This window comes from Amphichorda felina (assembly GCF_050947745.1).
Source record: "Amphichorda felina strain 45539 chromosome Unknown scaffold_8, whole genome shotgun sequence".
NCBI lineage: Eukaryota > Fungi > Ascomycota > Sordariomycetes > Hypocreales > Bionectriaceae > Amphichorda > Amphichorda felina.
Window position 1 is genome coordinate 766,371 of NW_028145042.1, and position 16,534 is coordinate 782,904.

The following is a 16,534-nucleotide window of genomic DNA, read 5'->3' on the forward strand; positions in this document are numbered from 1 at the left end:
TTGGCCCGCATCCCAAGGGCCAGACGTGTAAGCACCGCCCTGGGCGTTGCCAACTACCATAGCGGAGCAAACTGAGCTCAGCTCGTGACAAGATTCCATTTCGCGACTAGCTTCCAATGCTCAAATGAATCAGAACCAGAATGCCGTGACGTGTTGGGCACAAAAATGCGTGCCCCTTAGTTGGCTGCGACTGTACCCTCTACACAGGTGCCTCGCCTTCCCTTTCGCCAACGGGTAGTAATACTCCGTATCCGCACGCGTAGTAATTATTATATAGGTATTGTAAGCTATCAGTAGCAAGGTGTTTTGCTCCACCACTGCATAAAAAGCTCAGGCCAGTAACTTTTGTTTCGGTGGGATCACGCTGTCGATTGATGTCACTAACCCCTGCAAGTGACTTGGGTGGCAGCTTACGACGTACGGCAGCCAAAGAGGCTGCCAGGGTGCGGCTGATGAACTCGTGGTATATAACCCAGAAAGGCCTGGCGCAGCACCTACTAATCTGTACAGAAGATCTCGCATCGCTCGGTTATCGCTGGGAAAGTGTAATACCCGCGAAACAGTGACGCGGCTACCGGCCACAGCCATCATGGCAATTTCAACGAAGGTCGGTGTACATCCGGATCATCGCAGGGGTACGGATACGGATTATATGAATATATAAGGACAATGTCTCGCCTACCCAGAGTGCCGCCGGAGTATTACCTACTCGGCACCGATACGCATCATCAACAATGCGCTGCAAACCATACCAATACCTAGTCGCGGCTTCGCTCCTCTCGGGCGCTGCCGTCGCCTCCCCCGGGTGCGAAGAGTCCTGCAAGGCCTTCCCCGGCACTCACTCGTGGCCCTCGCCCAGGAAGTGGAGCAGCCTCAACGACACACTCGACGGGCGGCTCATCAAGCCCCTCGCACCTGGCCGCGTCTGCCACGAGGGACAGCCCGACTTTGACGAGGAGCAGTGCGCGGCGGTCCAGCAGGACTGGTCCTCCTATAACTGGCACTCTGATGACCCCGTCTCCGTCATGTGGGACAACTGGTCCAACTACACCTGTCTCCCGGATCCCAAGGCCCCGTGCAGCGATAGGGGATACCCATCGTACGTGGTCAACGCCACCGCGGCCGAGCACGTCAAGGCCGGGATCGACTTTGGTGAGCATTCCCACTATGATGATAATCACTGTGTAATGGGTCAGTACTGATAAATCCCTGTGCGTGTAGCCCGCAAGAACAACGTCAGACTTGTCGTCAAGTCTAGCGGCCATGACTTCCTCGGCCGCTCCAATGCCCCGGGCTCGCTCTCCATCTGGATGCACCACATGAATGACATCACGTTCCACAAGGGCGAGTACCGGCTGACAGACAGTGACACCGTCGTCGAGGGAGACGCCGTGACCTGTGGCGGTGGCACCGAGATGTATGACCTGTACAAGGCGACCGACGAGTACGGAGCCACCGTTGTCGGCGGCATGGCCAAGAGCGTCAGTGCCGGCGGATACATCACCGGGGGCGGCCACTCCCAGCTTGGACCCGACTATGGCCTGGCAGCCGATCAGGTGCTCGAGATGGAGGTCGTGACACCGCGGGGCAAGATCATCACTGTCAACGAGGACAACCACCCTGATCTGTTCTGGGCCCTCCGTGGAGTAAGTTGTTCATTGACGAAGAACCAATCCCCCGCGAAGATGATGCTGATGAGGAAACCAGGGAGGTGGTTCAACCTTTGGCGTCGTCACGTCTTTCACCATGAAGGCACATCCCACGCCCAAAGTCCAGAGTTTCATGTTCATGGCCGCCACGACCCCCGAGCTGCCCTCGGCCGCAGACTTTGTCACCTTCATGGCCAGCCAGGCGCCAAACCTCGTGGCAGCCGGTCTCCGAGGCTATGCTTGGCTCACCATGAACGGGACTAACCCTGTCCCCGCCCCCGGGCTGCCAGACCGGTGGTCTGGCCTGTCTGGAGTCCTGAGCCTGCTGAATAAAGGCCCCGAGGCCGTGCAGGAGATCCTGGACCCCCTCAACAACACCATCCTGGAGCGCTTCAACGGGACCGCCTTCCTGCAGACGCTGCCGGTCGAGTCATACGATAGCTGGCTCGACTACTACGATGTCAACTTCGACAACGGCACGGCCGGCGGCGGCGCCCTCCTGGTGTCCCGGCTGCTCGACGAGGAGGCACTGACGGGCGACCACGAGGCACTCAAGGGGGCCCTCCAGGCCACCACGGAGGCCAGTGAGATTATCCACTTCTATCTCCTGGGCGGCAAGGGCATCCACGAGGCGAAGCCGCGCGGCGGCTCCAACGCCGTCAACCCCGGCTGGCGCAAGGCCTACGTCCACACCCGTAAGTCAACCCCCCCTTTTTCTTCAGCATGCATAAGATGTAGTAGTATGCTAGAACCGAAAACCCCTGCTGACACTGTCGGTGGGAAGTTGCCACGAGCGGGCTCAAGCCGTTCGACAAGGCCGCAGAGAAGGAGGTGAAGGAGCGACTCGACAGAGCGTACGAGCCGTTCCGCAAGCTGACGCCCGGCATGGGAGCGTACGTCAACGAGGTAACTAGACCCCAAACACAACATCCCCCCCCTAAGAAAAAAAAATTGGTGATGGCAGTGGTGACTAATAGCGAACAAGGCGGCCGGGTTCGAGAAGGACCCTGCGACCACGTTCTGGGGCACCAACTATGAGCGGCTGCTCAGGATCAAGCGGTCCGTCGACCCGCACGACGTGTTCTGGTGCTCACCGTGCGTGGGCAACGAGCGGTGGGCGGAGCGAGAGGACGGGCAGCTGTGCCAGACGGGGAGGAGGCATTGAGCGCATATATCATGCGGAGGAGATGGACTGGCGCCCATCGTTGTGTGTTTGGGGCGCCAGCCAGGCTGGGCTTCGAAGAGAGTAGGTAATTAATTGGCTAGCATCAGTATCCGTACTTCTACTATGAATTGAAAGCTTTCGGTGACGCAATAATAAATATGGAACGGGGACCCTGAATCGGAACGCAAGCCACACTGACTCGATCGGGAGGTGGTCGCGACGGAATGGCCCTGAGTGGCGCCGTGGGCACTGACTGGGTAAGGGCCAAAATAATAGAATCGGAGGACATCGGAGATGCAGAGGCGAAAGCCCCACGCGGCGTTTAGCACGGGTTTACGGCAAGAGCCCCCCCAAAGGGATCGCCCACGCGCAGGGGTTCGGCAGACGAACCACAGGGGCGGTGCTGCTGATGTAAGGCACCCGGGTACTCACTCCCTGCGTAAGAGCCTAAATCCAGTGCCGTCAGGGTGGGTTGCAGTGTGGCTGGTGGGCTGCTGGAGTCGTCACACTGGACACAGTTGGGACAGTCGGACTCGGGCGTTGGAAGGCAACTGCGCCAACGAGTGAAGGGTTCCCCGTCTCCTTCAAGATCGCCTCACCTTTTCTCCCTTTGTCGCACTCACTCCCCTCTCACACTGCTCTCCCACCTGGTATCATCACCTGCAGAGCTACTTGTCTTGCTGTCATTATATTGCCCCCACACGCTGGGACGCATCTTGTTTCATCATCGTTCACTTCGACTGTCTCACTTGGTATACTACTACATAGTACTCCTAGCTACGTGCCACACACCACCACTTCCAAACGCGCACGCGGTCCGACGCCCCTCCACCTCATCCCACCATCACCACTTTCCGCATTCCATTTCTCCAGCCGACCTTCTCTCTCTCCCCCCCTCCCTCTCTCAGCATTACCTTACTCTCCCACCGCCTGCTGCCACCATGCCGCTCTTTGGTGGCAAGAACAACAAATTCAAGGTCGACCCGCCCAAGATCCGCGTCGAAAAAGTCACCGTCAGCCGCCCCGCGCCCAAACCCTCCGCCTCCTCCGCCACCGCCGCCGCCGCCCGACGGCCCCTCGCCAACGGCTCATCCCCCTCCTCCTCCGCCCGCGCCTCGCCTCGCCCGTCGCCCAAGCCGTCGTCCGCCCTGAGCAGCAGCAGCGGCAGCCGGCGGCGGCAGAAGAGCAACTCGCCGTACCCGCCGTCGTCGTCGGACGAGCGGCGCCTCGACCGCAAGCGCAAGGCCGGCACCGGCAGCGGCGGCAGCCGGGCTGGGTCGTCGTCCGCCACGCCGCGACGGTCGCCGGCTGTCGAGCGCGTCGAGTTCGACAAGGACAGCGACGCGGACGAGGAGGACGATGGGTGGCTGACGCTGGAGACGCGCAAGAGGCAGCGCAAGGGCACGCTGGATGGGCGCTCGGAGGATCCGACGCGCAAGCTGAAGAACCCAGCGTCGTTTGAGGGGCGGCATGACCGGCTCGAGTTTATCCATGCTGTTCAGGTGGCGTCTCTGGACTGCAAGTGTGTGCCTGTCATGGGAGCGCAGAAGGAGGACGTGGCAATAGAGTTACAATATCCCAGTCTGGGACCGCGGGAGAGGTAAGACGAGAGACCCCATGAGGTTGTAGCGGGCTGTTGCTAACAGGCAGGCAGGTTCGAGCTGGTATGGGGCAAGGATAAAATCGACGCGGTGGAAGCGAGCATACGCATCGTTCGGCTTGTCGCCGAAAACTATCTCACCGAAGACGAGGCCGAGCCATTCACCAACCACACCACGGGCTTCATCCGACGACTCGAGAAGGCATCGAATCGCAATGTTCAGGACCTGATGGGCTTCAAGGCTGCGCTACATGAATACAACGAGACCCTCCTGCAACTAGTCGAGGATGGCATCATTGCCAAGAACATCGAGAACCGCCACGAACTGCCTCGGCACCTTGTCGCCTTCATCCTCGATCAGATATACGACCGTACCGTCGCGCCCAAGGTGGAACTCCTCTCCAAGTACGAGAACGGCACAGACTATGTCTATGGCGAGCTTCTGCACCCCTTCATATCAAGGATCCTCGTCGACGAGCTCAAAATGACTTCCAAACAAGTCATGGTGGATCTAGGGTCCGGTGTCGGAAACGTCGTTCTGCAGGCAGCACTCGAAATTGGCTGCGAGAGCTGGGGGTGCGAGATGATGGAAAATGCCTGCAACCTAGCCGAGGCGCAGCGCAATGAGTTCGATGCTAGGTGTCTGCTCTGGGGGATTCAACCCGGTACAGTCCACCTGGAGCGAGGCGACTTTCGTAAGAATACACGCATCCACGACGCGCTCAAGCGCGCCGACCTTGTCCTTGTGAATAACAAGGCATTCACATCCCAGCTTAACGATGACTTGGTCCGCATGTTCCTTGACCTCAAGTCTGGCTGCAAGATCGTCTCGCTTAAGTCTTTTGTCGCTGACTCGAGCTACAACATTAACGACGTGGGGAATACGATTCTTGACGTCGAGGAGTTCACATACCCGGAGGGATACGTGAGCTGGACCAATGCAGGGGGCTCATATTATGTTTCGACTCGTAAATAGACTGGAGCGCTTCGTCAGCTGGATAAACATTATTGGATTTGGCTGCATGGGTAGAGGAGAAAATAAGACTCACGAGCATCAGTGTTAGGATAGGGTTAGCGTACAGGATATTCCATAAACGTCGCTTGGCGTTGCCATGCAAAACGGGGTTGGCTCTTCGACCTGGGTGAAGTCGAACAGCAATAATATGTGAGCTCTGTAGGCAGGACTCTATGCGGGATAGATTCAGGGCTTGTGTTCGTTGGCGAGGTTCATGGCGTCTGCCTCTTGCGCCATCCTCTTCATCCACCGGTCGACGAGCTCCTTGTTCTCTTTCTTGACCTTGTCACGCTCCTTCTCGGCCATGGAGAGCTGCAAATTAAGCGCAATCATCTCATCCTGCACATTCTGCGGAGAGCAATGTAAGCGTTGAGCAGCACCGCAGCGAAACGATGTGGGGGAAATACCTCTATCAATTTCCTCTTCTCTCGCAGCTCGTATTCCCTGTCCTTGAGCCTCGTTGTAAGGTTCGCACGCTCTGCGTCGAGCGTTCGTAGGGACCTGGAGTCATCTTTGGTTCTCGAGCGCAGCTTTTCTAGCTCCTCCTCGGCCGCCCGTAGTCGCGTCTCGGTGGCGCCCTTGGACCGCAGGGCTTCGGCGAGGTCGAGGTGGAGCTGAGCGACGCCCGGGTCGTCTGACGAGGACGGCTTCTCACCGCTGGCCTGCTTCTGTGCTGTCGTGGCCCCGCCGCCGGGCATGCGGGCCTCCAGTGCTGTCTTCTCTGCTTCCAGGGCAGAGATGCGGTCGGCCATCTGCGAGCCTGGCATGAGGTCAGCTGGGGTCAAATGGTGGGGGCCTCTCCAGAGGGAAACGGACAGGTCTGAACGAGCTCCATGTTGACGGGATTGCTGAGCTCGACATCCTTGAAGGATGCGAGGTATTCGTTTCTCCAGTTGGGCATATTTCTGCGATGGCCACTGCCCAGTGCAATGTTGTGGAATGTCTGGGGGTGGGCGCGGCCGTGAAGAGGGAGGATGGAATGATTCCGAGTGGTTTGATAAGGTGGTGGTCGGTGCATTAAACACAGCGACACTCGGCGGGGCAGCAAACACCTAGAAGGTGCCGCGCTCACACGCAGCTCTCGCGTGGTAGCAGGTTAAATCGAAGGCAAATTCTCATTATGAAAACTACCCTAATGTTTCGCTATGCTCTGAATATTTTAAAATTCTAACGAATCCTGGCAGTTCAGAAGTTTGCACAAGGGAGCTTCATTTAAGAAAGCCAGCATCAAAGAAAACCATCTACGGATACGTACTATCTGTAAGGTATTCATTCATTCGTGCTCTCCATGCCGGTGTCTATTGCCCCGCCACTCCCCAGGCGGTGCGACCTGGGATGGAGCTGATTTAGCCGAGGAATCTCCAGCTACGTCACCAGACCCTCCAGGCAACGACAGTGAGGGTCTGCTGAGCGCTGCTCAAGCTGTACGAGTACTCGTAGTTCCAGAGTTCAGGAACGGGTGATCGCTCATCCTCTCGCAAGCAACACTTCCCACCACTGACCAGATAACGCGCATCAAAAGCACCGCCGGGAACCCATCTGGATCCAGACAGCCGACCGTGCGGCATTCACAATGCAATAACGCGCCACAATGGACGCCCTCCACCCAAGAGCTGAGTGGGAGAGTGTCGGTGACAAGTGGTTCCGCAAGACACAAATATACACCGAGGTCTTTGACCAGGATCTCGACTTGGACAACTACATCATCACAGGAGCTCCGTATGCGGGCGCCCTAGGTATGAGCTGGCGGCAAGAGATGAGATCTGGCAGTTTGGGTGATGAGCTGACAACCGGCAGCACTATGGCGTGACGAGAGCAAGCTCCACGAGTACCGGGCTGGGAGGTCATCCAAGCCTACGATAGACATCTATAGTCTAGCAGGCAAGAAGCTGCGCAGCATCCCCTGGGACAAGGGGTCGATCAAGAGCCTCGGGTGGTCCGAAGATGAGACTCTGTTGGTGGTGACCGCTGATGGGAATGTGCGCTGCTATGACCTCCAGAGCGATTTCAGCCACTTTTCTCTCGGCCATGGTGCTGATAATCATGGGGTCGAATCATGCCGGTATGAATGACCAGATAGCTCTCACGACGACAAGTTGATGCTCACTCGTCCTAGATTCTATGACAACGGCATGGTTGCACTTCTGGGAAATAATGCCCTGATCTCGGTATCTTCATACACAGAACCTCGGCCAAAGCAGCTTGCGTCCTTCCCAGATGGCCGAGTCCACTCGTGGTCAATCATATCACCAGACCACACCCTCTCTCGCTCCGTCGAAGTCCTTCTAAGCGTCGACAAGACTGTCTATGTAGTTGATGCTACAGACTGCGAAGATCGGTTCTTGGATATTGGCCCGTTTACTCATGTCAGCGTTTCGCCAGACGGACGCTATGTGAATCTCTATGGCGCGGATGGCAAGGCACACATTGTTTCTAGCGATTTCCAGGAGAGGATTTTTGAGCATGAGTCGGACTCGAAGACACCACCAAAGTATGTCGAGTGGTGTGGGAGTGATGCACTGATTGCGTGGGAAGATGAGGTGCATATAATTGGCCCTGGGGATACCTCATCTTCATATATTTACGACAGCACCAGAGTTCACGTTGTATCAGGTTGGTAGCCCTCCTTATTGACAAAGCTTATTCTCACAGCTTCTAGAATACGATGGAGCGCGACTTATTACCAACGACTTTTGCGAATTTATCGAGAGGGTGCCGCGAGAGACTATGGAGGTCCTTGGGCATGCATCCGAATCATCCCCCGCTTCTATTCTTCTAGACGCTGTCGGCCAGCTGGAGATGGAATCTCCAAAGGCAGACGACTACATCCAACTCATCCGACCAAACCTCACAGAAGCCGTCGACACTTGTGTCAATGCGGCGGGGCGTGAGTTTGAAACCTACTGGCAAAAAAGACTCTTGAAAGCAGCATCATTTGGCAAGTCTGTACTCGACATTTACAACAGTGATGACTTTGTCGACATGTGCGAGACGCTACGAGTGCTCAACGCAGTCCGGTACTACGAGGTTGGGATGCCCCTTTCCTTTGAGCAGTACCACCGCCTGACGCCGGAAAGGCTGATACGGCGACTACTCAACCGTCATGAGTATCTCCTTGCCCTCAAGATTGCAGGATACTTGAAGTTACCTTCAGATAAAATCTACGTGCACTGGGCATCGAGCAAAGTCCGAGTCGGCTCCGAAGACGATGAAACCATTTGTCGTATGGTTGTCGACAGGCTCTCTGGGAAGCCAGGTATCTCATTTGAAGAGATTGCTCGCGCTGCGTACCACGAAGGCCGAGGGAGGCTGGCGACAGAGCTGCTAAACCATGAGCCTCGTGGGGGTCGGCAGGTGCCCCTATTGCTGGACATGGAAGAGGACGAGTTAGCCCTGGACAAGGCCATTGAGAGCGGGGACACTGATCTCATGCTCACTGTGATAATGCAACTGAAGAAGAAGCTGCCACTGGCTGCATTCTTCCGTACTATCAACTCTCGACCTACAGCAACGGCCCTAGTTGAAGCCAACGCAATGAAAGAGGGCGACAACACGCTGCTCAAGGATCTCTACTACCAGGACGATCGACGTGTCGACGGAGCTAACGTCTTCATTCGGGAGTCTCTCAAACAGCCTGATGCTCGTACTGCGTCCGATAAAATGGCGCTCGCGGCCAAGCTGCTGTCCGATTCGAGGGATACGTCCTTCGAGGTGCATGCCCTAAAAGAGGCCATGACGTTGCTGCGGCTGCAGGGCTCGCTGGACCGGGATCTAACAGACACCTTCACCGGCCTTAGTGTGAACGACACCATGTTCAAGTTGATACGTCTAGGCTATCATGGCCGGGCGAAGAAGATCCAGAGCGAGTTCAAGGTGCCGGAGAAGGTGGTCTGGTGGATCAGGTGAGTGCCCGCCTTTTTTGATCTCTACCACCTTGGCTCTAACATCGCCCCTAGGCTACGTGCCCTTGTCGAGAAACGTGATTGGGCCGAAATTGAGGATATTGGACGGTCAAGGAACAGCCCAATCGGCTGGGAGGTAAGCCTTCTCTACCGCGCTGACCTAGTCATCCTACCATGCGGCTGACTGACACGTTTCTAGCCCTTCTTCAACCTTACGCTCCAGGCGGGCAACCCCCGGGTGGCTGCCGTATTCATACCCAAGTGCACCAATGTCGAACAGGGGCAGACGATCACCATGTACGAGAAGTGTGGAATGCGGCTGCGGGCGGCAGAGGAGGCGGTCAAACTCAAGGACGGGCCGGCGTGGGAGAGGTTGCTCGAAGCAGCGGGAAGGGAGACGCAGGAGGGAAGGGAGATCGAGAGGCTAGGGCATTCTCTATTTAGGAGGTAGTTTTGAGGGGCGCTGGGCTTGGTTTGCCGTTCGCGTTGCAGGCTTTGAGGATGGGAGTATATCATGGCGATTGACTCGAACGCCAGCAGGAGAACGTGTATGGTGCAATGGGTCTCTGAAAGGGGTTATCTAGTGGGTGGAAGAGAATATAACAGCGAGTTTCTTTCCCGGGGGAACGGACCTTTTGCCTGATTTGCTTCGCTCTCGGAACTGAATCCTCGAGTAATACCTATATGGAAGCTGGCGTTGGGGACCCGGGACTGACACCACGAACATCTGCGCAAAGGAGATTTGGCGGAAGAATCTAGCGAGTTTATTACTTGCGTTAACGTCGCGGCTTATAGCCCGCCTATCTACCACCATCACACTAACGACATACAGGTAGCGTCATGATATTTTGGCTCAAGCCACCAGCGCCGTAAGCAGGACCACGAGCCTGGCCCGATCCATTTCCCGGGTTCGTCGGCACTTGCAGATAGACCATCCATTCCAATGCGATCGGGTTGGGATCCCGAGAGGAGGCGACATGTGGTTAGCCCGGCAGCTGCGGGATCGTCCTAGGGACATCACGGTAAGAGAGGCACGTGGGTCGTAGAACTAGGCACGCGGGACGTATTGTAGTGTGACGCCACTTGATGGATGGCTGAAAAGTTGCTTTTCACTGTGGAGATTTAAATCAAAAGCAGCAGTCATTGGTTAGAATAGCCAAATATGTTTCTTTTTCACCTGCCACAAGTTACGCAGTCCCGGCATTTTGAATGGTAGCAAGGAGGAAGGGAGAGTTGGAATCTGACCCAAACTTAGACTTTTGTACACTGGTCGTAAATGTTGGATTCCATAGCATTGGAATGCTAGCAACGGATACTAGTATTGAAATACTAAAGGGTCGACCTTTCGATCGTGAATGCTTTTGTCTGCATCACCTTGACTACCGAAGGGGAGGGGGTTGTATATTCCCGGATCTAGGTATGACGAGATACTCCGTACTGAATTGTGGATAGAGGAGGAGTCGCGTGTCTGCGGGATCGTCCCATTTTGGGTCCCTTGCAATGAACCATCTAGCCACGTAATTATGGTGGCCCAATGACTGTTAATCAACTTGTAGTTCCTTGCACGGAGTAGGCAGGACTTTGACTTACCCCCGAGTGTTTCAATACTGTCCGTGGGGATATAGATAGCATTCGGAAACGAACCTCTCCTTTGTTGCAACTCTTCCTCCCCGTGTCAGGGCGCCAGCATGTTTGCTCGTGCAATGACTCGCTGTACTACTACGTAAGCCCCTCCCCCAACATCGAGGTGCACAAGCCCAAGCCTGAGTTCCATGCTCAAGCCTGGTCCACCTGCCAAGGGCTGAATCCATGATTCTGGGTGAGGTGTGGGTGACTTCAGGCGCGTTAGTGACGGAACCCCCCGACGGTGGCAGAGGGAGAGGCTGGGAGAGGCTGGGAGAGCCTTAAAGTAGGCCACTAACAGCACCTCCACCTCTGCCTGCCGCCCCTTTGCCTAGTCTCGCCCAGTGGACGGCGCCATCAGCCAACGCCACCACTCCAGTGCCATCAGAATGATCAGACCTCCACTGTCCTCTGGACTCGAGTCCTCGACTCGTGGACCGCTGGGGGTCCTGCCGTAGGCCCAGCAGGGGCCCCCCGGCCACTGGAATCAGGCTTCCAGGCCGCCAGGGCTCATCAGGTGAACACCACTAGCAGACTCCCATGGGCTGGCAGTGCACCACCCGCGCGAATCCATCCATATCCATCCGCGCCCCCAGACTCGTATGAGGACCCAGACCCAGACAGACCCGGACAGACCCAGACAGACCCAATTGCCAATCTCATGAAGAGCCACCGAATTTCCTGGTGCCGTCCTCCAGTCCCTCCAGTCCCCCCAGTTCTTATGAACCCCCCAGTGCGACCAAAACATCATACGTCGCTCATCACCGCCCGCTGGACTCCTTCACAACTTCCTCACTACCGCACCACTGTGCAGGCTGCATAGGTCCAATGTTGTTCACCCATTCGGCCAGTTTTTCCTCGCCCGCGCCGCCCACATCAACCGCCACGGCCAGCACCAGCCCGCCATCCTCGCGGTCCAGTCGCCTGCGACGCTTTAGTCACCTGCGCAGCTACCACCCCAGTCATCTGCTATCGAGGGACAGCACCACCACCACCAACACCACTGGCAGTGGAGGTGAGGGCCTCACGCGATCGACCAGTGACTTCAGCAACGTCGCTTCTCAGCCTGCTCAGCCTGCTCAGCCTGCCTCTTCCAGTACCTCCGAACCCAGCAGCAGTCGCAACCGCTTGATGCTCGTAAACTCAGCACCTGCGCCATCATCTCGCACGAACCAAACTGCCTCCGCAGCAGCCACCGCCGCCGCCACCAACGATACGAGCACCGCCAGCACCTCCGCAAAACCGCCGTCCACACCGGCTGTCAGCACAGCGCCTGTGCCATCACCGCCTCTGGCCGAGAGCCCGCTTGCCGAAGACTTTCGGCCCCAGAACCAGCCAGTACAATCTCAATCTTCACTCCTCACCGAGCAGCGGCAGCAGGAACAGCAGAAGCAGCAAGAAGAACAGCAGGAATCGGCCGCTATGACAAGAGCACGAGCTTCCACGATGGGTGATGCTGTGTCGACCGCTGCAGCCACTGCTGCGACCACCGCGGCCGATTTCATGCCCTCGATACGCTTCTCTGCATACTACGACCCCCGTGCGACACGTCCGTCCCTCACATTCCCCACGGTCTCGAGGACATTGCCCACCGGCGCCGAGTCCATCCGTGTGGGACGTTACTCGGAGCGCGACAGCCAGTCCATGGCCAACCTGCCGCACAACCAGCCCTCCTCCGCGCCCGTCGGCTTCAAGAGCAAGGTTGTCAGTCGGCGGCACTGCGAGTTCTGGAACGAGGACGGCAAGTGGTACGTCAAGGATGTCAAGAGCTCGTCGGGCACGTTTCTCAATCACATCCGCCTGAGCCCGCCCTCTCAGGAGAGCAAGGCTTTCCCCGTCAACGACGGAGACATTGTCCAGCTGGGCATCGACTTCAAAGGGGGCGAGGAGATGATCTTCCGCTGTGTCAAGATGCGTATAGAGCTGAACCGTGGATGGCAGAACAAGCTCAACACCTTCAAGTAAGTTGGACAAGGAAGGATGCCGCATCTACATGTCCACGTGCTCACAGTTCCCAGCAAGGCTGCGCATCAGCGCCTGAGAAAGATGGCTTTCGGTACTCCATCAGGCTCGGCGGGGGGATCGCCATCACAAGATTGCTCCATCTGCCTCAACTCGATTGCTGTGTGTTTGGCCTTGCCCTCACAGCTCCCTATCATTTGACTTACAATTCTATAGCCTTGCCAATCGTTATTCGTGGCACCCTGCTCGCACACATGGCACTTTAAATGTGTCAGGGCTCTTCTTACATCGCCACAGTATCCCATCTTCATCTGCCCTAATTGCCGGGCGGGCGCCGATCTCGAAGCCGATGTCGACGACCCTGCAGAGGAGTGGGAAGAACTCGAGGCAGAGGGCGAGAACGGCGACAAGAGCTCGGTGAACGGCGCGCCCCTGGCACCCGCATCGTCAATTGCACTGCCAGAGCCGGAAGCCTCGACCATGCAAGACACGGATGCTATGGATGTAACGGTCAACCTGAGTGCATCCGACATCCCCGTAGGTCTAGGAAACATCCCACATTCCACATCGGAGCCGTTACCGATTCCCAATCCTGCGTCTGGTTCAGGACGTGCCAGCACAAGAGATCAGCACACACCATCGCCGCCGAGAAATGGTCATGAGGGGCCCATCACGCCTAGGAATGAGGCAGGGCCGTGGGTCTTTGACGGCAGCGCGGGGCAGAGGAGACGAGAAGATGAGCCAGAGTCGGGCATGAGAAGTCTGGACGCTGCGGCGGATCAAAACCCGAATGGTGACGCGAGCAACAGCGCGGCACAATGATCCAATTGATCTGCCCGATTCTCAATTTCTTTGATGCGAGCGTGAACATTGTTCCGCCCGAAGCAGGCGGGCAAATTGGACATCCAGTATAGAGTCTCATTTTCAATATTTGGTTTGGCACGGGAATATCCGGCATGGGGATCAGGCGTACAGGAGTCGCGAGCACTCGCTGCAAATACCACTCGACGGGGGCGACGGTGGGCATCGTTCTGGACATTTTGCTCATCATCATGGTTGTTATGGGCACACATTGGCGGTCATTTACTCTGTTTCCCTATTGTCACTCTGAAACTCGCACACAACCCAGGCCGGCAGTTTCTTTATATCCCTTGGGTCGATATATCTGTAGATGAATGATGAAGGGGGGTTACGCTAGGTAATTCAGGTAGCGCCTCTGCTTTTGTTAGCTTGAATGACCGGGGGTAACATGACGATTGAAATGCCGTGCGATTTCTCAACGGTTCAGTAACTTTAAAGCCTCCTGATAATTCCGTATTCGCTTTGGATCTTGAGATTCAGGTTTATTCGTCTTGTGGATGTCTATTTTTTCGGGATGGGCCTCTTCAACGATGTCGTCACCCCCAGATTCGACGATTCATCAGGGTCACACTCTCACCGGCGTCGGAGGGGCGATGATCCGAGTTAACGCCGAGAGGCCTGACAGGCCGTCTTGCCGCCGCCGCCGCCATCAATTTTCTGAGTCCGTCAAACTCACACCGAAACCGGTAACCCAAAATAACCGTCACAACGCTGCTGTCGTGTGCCCCATCCAACACGATGCTGCGACAGTTCAGTGCTCGGCTGCAGCCTCGCGCGAGGGCTGCGTGCTCGAGCCTCCTGAGCAAGAGCAGAAAGGGGCCCCTGGCGACCAGGTCCCTCGCCACCATCTCCGTCGATGCGATACCCAAGGAACCCACCGAGCTCGACCAAATCACCACACTACCCAACGGCCTGCGCGTTGCCTCCGAGGCCCTTCCGGGCTCCTTCTCCGGCGTTGGCGTCTATCTTGAGGCCGGCTCTCGCTTCGAGAATGAGTCCCTGCGCGGCGTGTCACACATCATGGACCGCCTGGCCTTCAAGTCGACATCGCAACGTTCGGCCGACGAGATGATCGAGACGGTCGAGGCGCTGGGCGGCAACATCCAGTGCGCCTCGTCACGGGAGAGTATGATGTACCAGGCGGCCACCTTCAACCAGGCCGTGCCCATGACGGCTGCCCTGCTCGCCGAGACGATCCGCGACCCGCAAATTACCGACGAGGAGGTCGCCCAGCAGATCGAGACAGCCCGATACGAGATTGCCGAGATCTGGAGCAAGCCCGAGCTTATCCTGCCGGAGCTGGTCCACACGGCGGCTTTCAAGGACAACACGCTGGGGAACCCGCTGCTCTGCCCGGAGGAGCGCCTGGAGGGTATTGACAGGAACACTGTCATGACGTACAGGAACCTGTTCTACCGCCCGGAGCGGATGGTGCTAGCGTTTGCGGGAGTTGAGCATGGAGAGGCCGTCAAGATGGCGGAGCAGTACTTTGGGGACATGAAGACTCTCGCGCAGGAAACCGCCGCGTCACGCACAGGCTCGGAGACGAGCGAGGGCGAGCTGTCTGACAGCGAAGCTTCCTCAGCAACCTCAGCATCATCATCTCCGCAACGCTCGGGGATCATGTCCAAGATTCCCTTCTTCAAGAACATTACCACCACGGCTACCAACGACGCCGCGGTGCTCAACACTCCCCCCTCCGATCTCGAAATCCGCCAGCCGTCACACTACACCGGCGGCTTCCTCGCCCTCCCGCCGCAACCCCCCTCCCTTAACAACACCAACTTCACTCACATCCATCTCGCCTTCGAGGGCCTCCCCGTTGGTTCTGACGATATCTACGCGCTCGCCACGCTGCAGACCCTGCTGGGTGGCGGCGGCTCTTTCTCTGCTGGCGGCCCCGGCAAGGGAATGTACTCACGCCTCTACACCAACGTGCTCAACCAGCACGGATTCGTTGAGTCCTGCGTCGCCTTCAACCACTCGTACACCGACTCCGGGCTCTTCGGCATCTCGGCATCGTGCCTCCCCGGCCACACCTCGGCCATGCTCGACATCATGTGCCAGCAGTTCCACGCGCTGACGCTCGAGTCCGGCCTGGCGCGCCTGCAGACACTCGAGGTCGAGCGCGCCAAAAACCAGCTGCGCTCCAGCCTGCTCATGAACCTCGAGAGCCGTATGGTGGAGCTCGAGGACCTGGGCCGCTCCGTGCAGGTCCACGGCCGCAAGGTGCCCGTCCGCGAGATGTGCCGCCGCATCGAGGAGCTCACCGTCGAGGACCTGCGCCGTGTGGCGCGCGACGTGGTCGGCGGTGCGGTGCGCAACCCGGGCCAGGGCAGCGGCGCGCCGACCGTGGTGCTGCAGGAGGCGCAGGCGTACGGGCTGACGAGCCACACTATGAGCTGGGACAAGATCCAGGACAGGATTGACAAGTGGAGGCTTGGGCGCCGTGCGTGAGGGAGTGAGGTCTCCAGATGGAGGAGGGATGCTGGGATGAGAGCGAGAAGTGGCTTGCTTGAGCCGTGTATAATAGAATAGCATGCATGTATCGATAGACTGTCTCATCTGGGATGACCAGCAGACGACATACAATAGAGCACCAAGCTGTCGTTTTGGCCGACGTCCACACCCAGTGAGCTAGCTACACTTCCGAAATGGCTGTGTACGGCGAGTGGGTGAGCCAAGACTCAGTGCCTATACAGACAAACATTACCTAGAACAACGGGGCAAGCTGGATAGTGAAGAAATGTTATCCAT

The 16,534-nt window shown here is 57.3% G+C and overlaps 6 protein-coding genes across 6 annotated transcripts; 5 read left to right on the forward strand and 1 right to left on the reverse strand.

The window, feature by feature from the left end:
• Positions 1-734: 734 nt before the first annotated feature.
• Positions 735-2,814, forward strand: ACO1O0_007920 (FAD-binding oxidoreductase; the record flags this gene model as incomplete). The annotated part of the gene is made up of 5 exons (XM_083197286.1): positions 735-1,152; positions 1,222-1,646; positions 1,708-2,344; positions 2,434-2,555; positions 2,635-2,814. 5 exons carry the CDS (start codon positions 735-737, stop codon positions 2,812-2,814), a joined length of 1,782 nt encoding a protein of 593 aa, XP_083046754.1.
• Positions 2,815-3,755: 941 nt separating this feature from the next.
• DOT1 (histone methyltransferase DOT1) lies at positions 3,756-5,390 on the forward strand (the record flags this gene model as incomplete). Its single annotated transcript, XM_083197287.1, has 2 exons — positions 3,756-4,414; positions 4,469-5,390. The coding sequence occupies 2 exons, from the start codon at positions 3,756-3,758 to the stop codon at positions 5,388-5,390; spliced, it is 1,581 nt and encodes a 526-aa protein (XP_083046755.1).
• Positions 5,391-5,615: 225 nt separating this feature from the next.
• ATG16 (autophagy-related protein 16) lies at positions 5,616-6,330 on the reverse strand (the record flags this gene model as incomplete). Its single annotated transcript, XM_083197288.1, has 3 exons — positions 5,616-5,777; positions 5,837-6,189; positions 6,246-6,330. 3 exons carry the CDS (start codon positions 6,328-6,330, stop codon positions 5,616-5,618), a joined length of 600 nt encoding a protein of 199 aa, XP_083046756.1.
• A 690-nt stretch (positions 6,331-7,020) lies between these two features.
• vps16 (tethering complex subunit VPS16) lies at positions 7,021-9,782 on the forward strand (the record flags this gene model as incomplete). Its single annotated transcript, XM_083197289.1, has 6 exons — positions 7,021-7,165; positions 7,227-7,491; positions 7,546-8,042; positions 8,089-9,331; positions 9,386-9,467; positions 9,531-9,782. The coding sequence occupies 6 exons, from the start codon at positions 7,021-7,023 to the stop codon at positions 9,780-9,782; spliced, it is 2,484 nt and encodes an 827-aa protein (XP_083046757.1).
• Positions 9,783-11,782: 2,000 nt separating this feature from the next.
• ACO1O0_007924 (uncharacterized protein) lies at positions 11,783-13,738 on the forward strand (the record flags this gene model as incomplete). Its single annotated transcript, XM_083197290.1, is given in 3 exon segments — positions 11,783-11,787; positions 11,806-12,915; positions 13,192-13,738. 3 exon segments carry the CDS (start codon positions 11,783-11,785, stop codon positions 13,736-13,738), a joined length of 1,662 nt encoding a protein of 553 aa, XP_083046758.1.
• Positions 13,739-14,515: 777 nt separating this feature from the next.
• Positions 14,516-16,234, forward strand: MAS2 (mitochondrial-processing protease subunit alpha; the record flags this gene model as incomplete). Its single annotated transcript, XM_083197291.1, has 1 exon — positions 14,516-16,234. One exon carries the CDS (start codon positions 14,516-14,518, stop codon positions 16,232-16,234), a length of 1,719 nt encoding a protein of 572 aa, XP_083046759.1.
• Between the last annotated feature and the right edge of the window lie 300 nt (positions 16,235-16,534).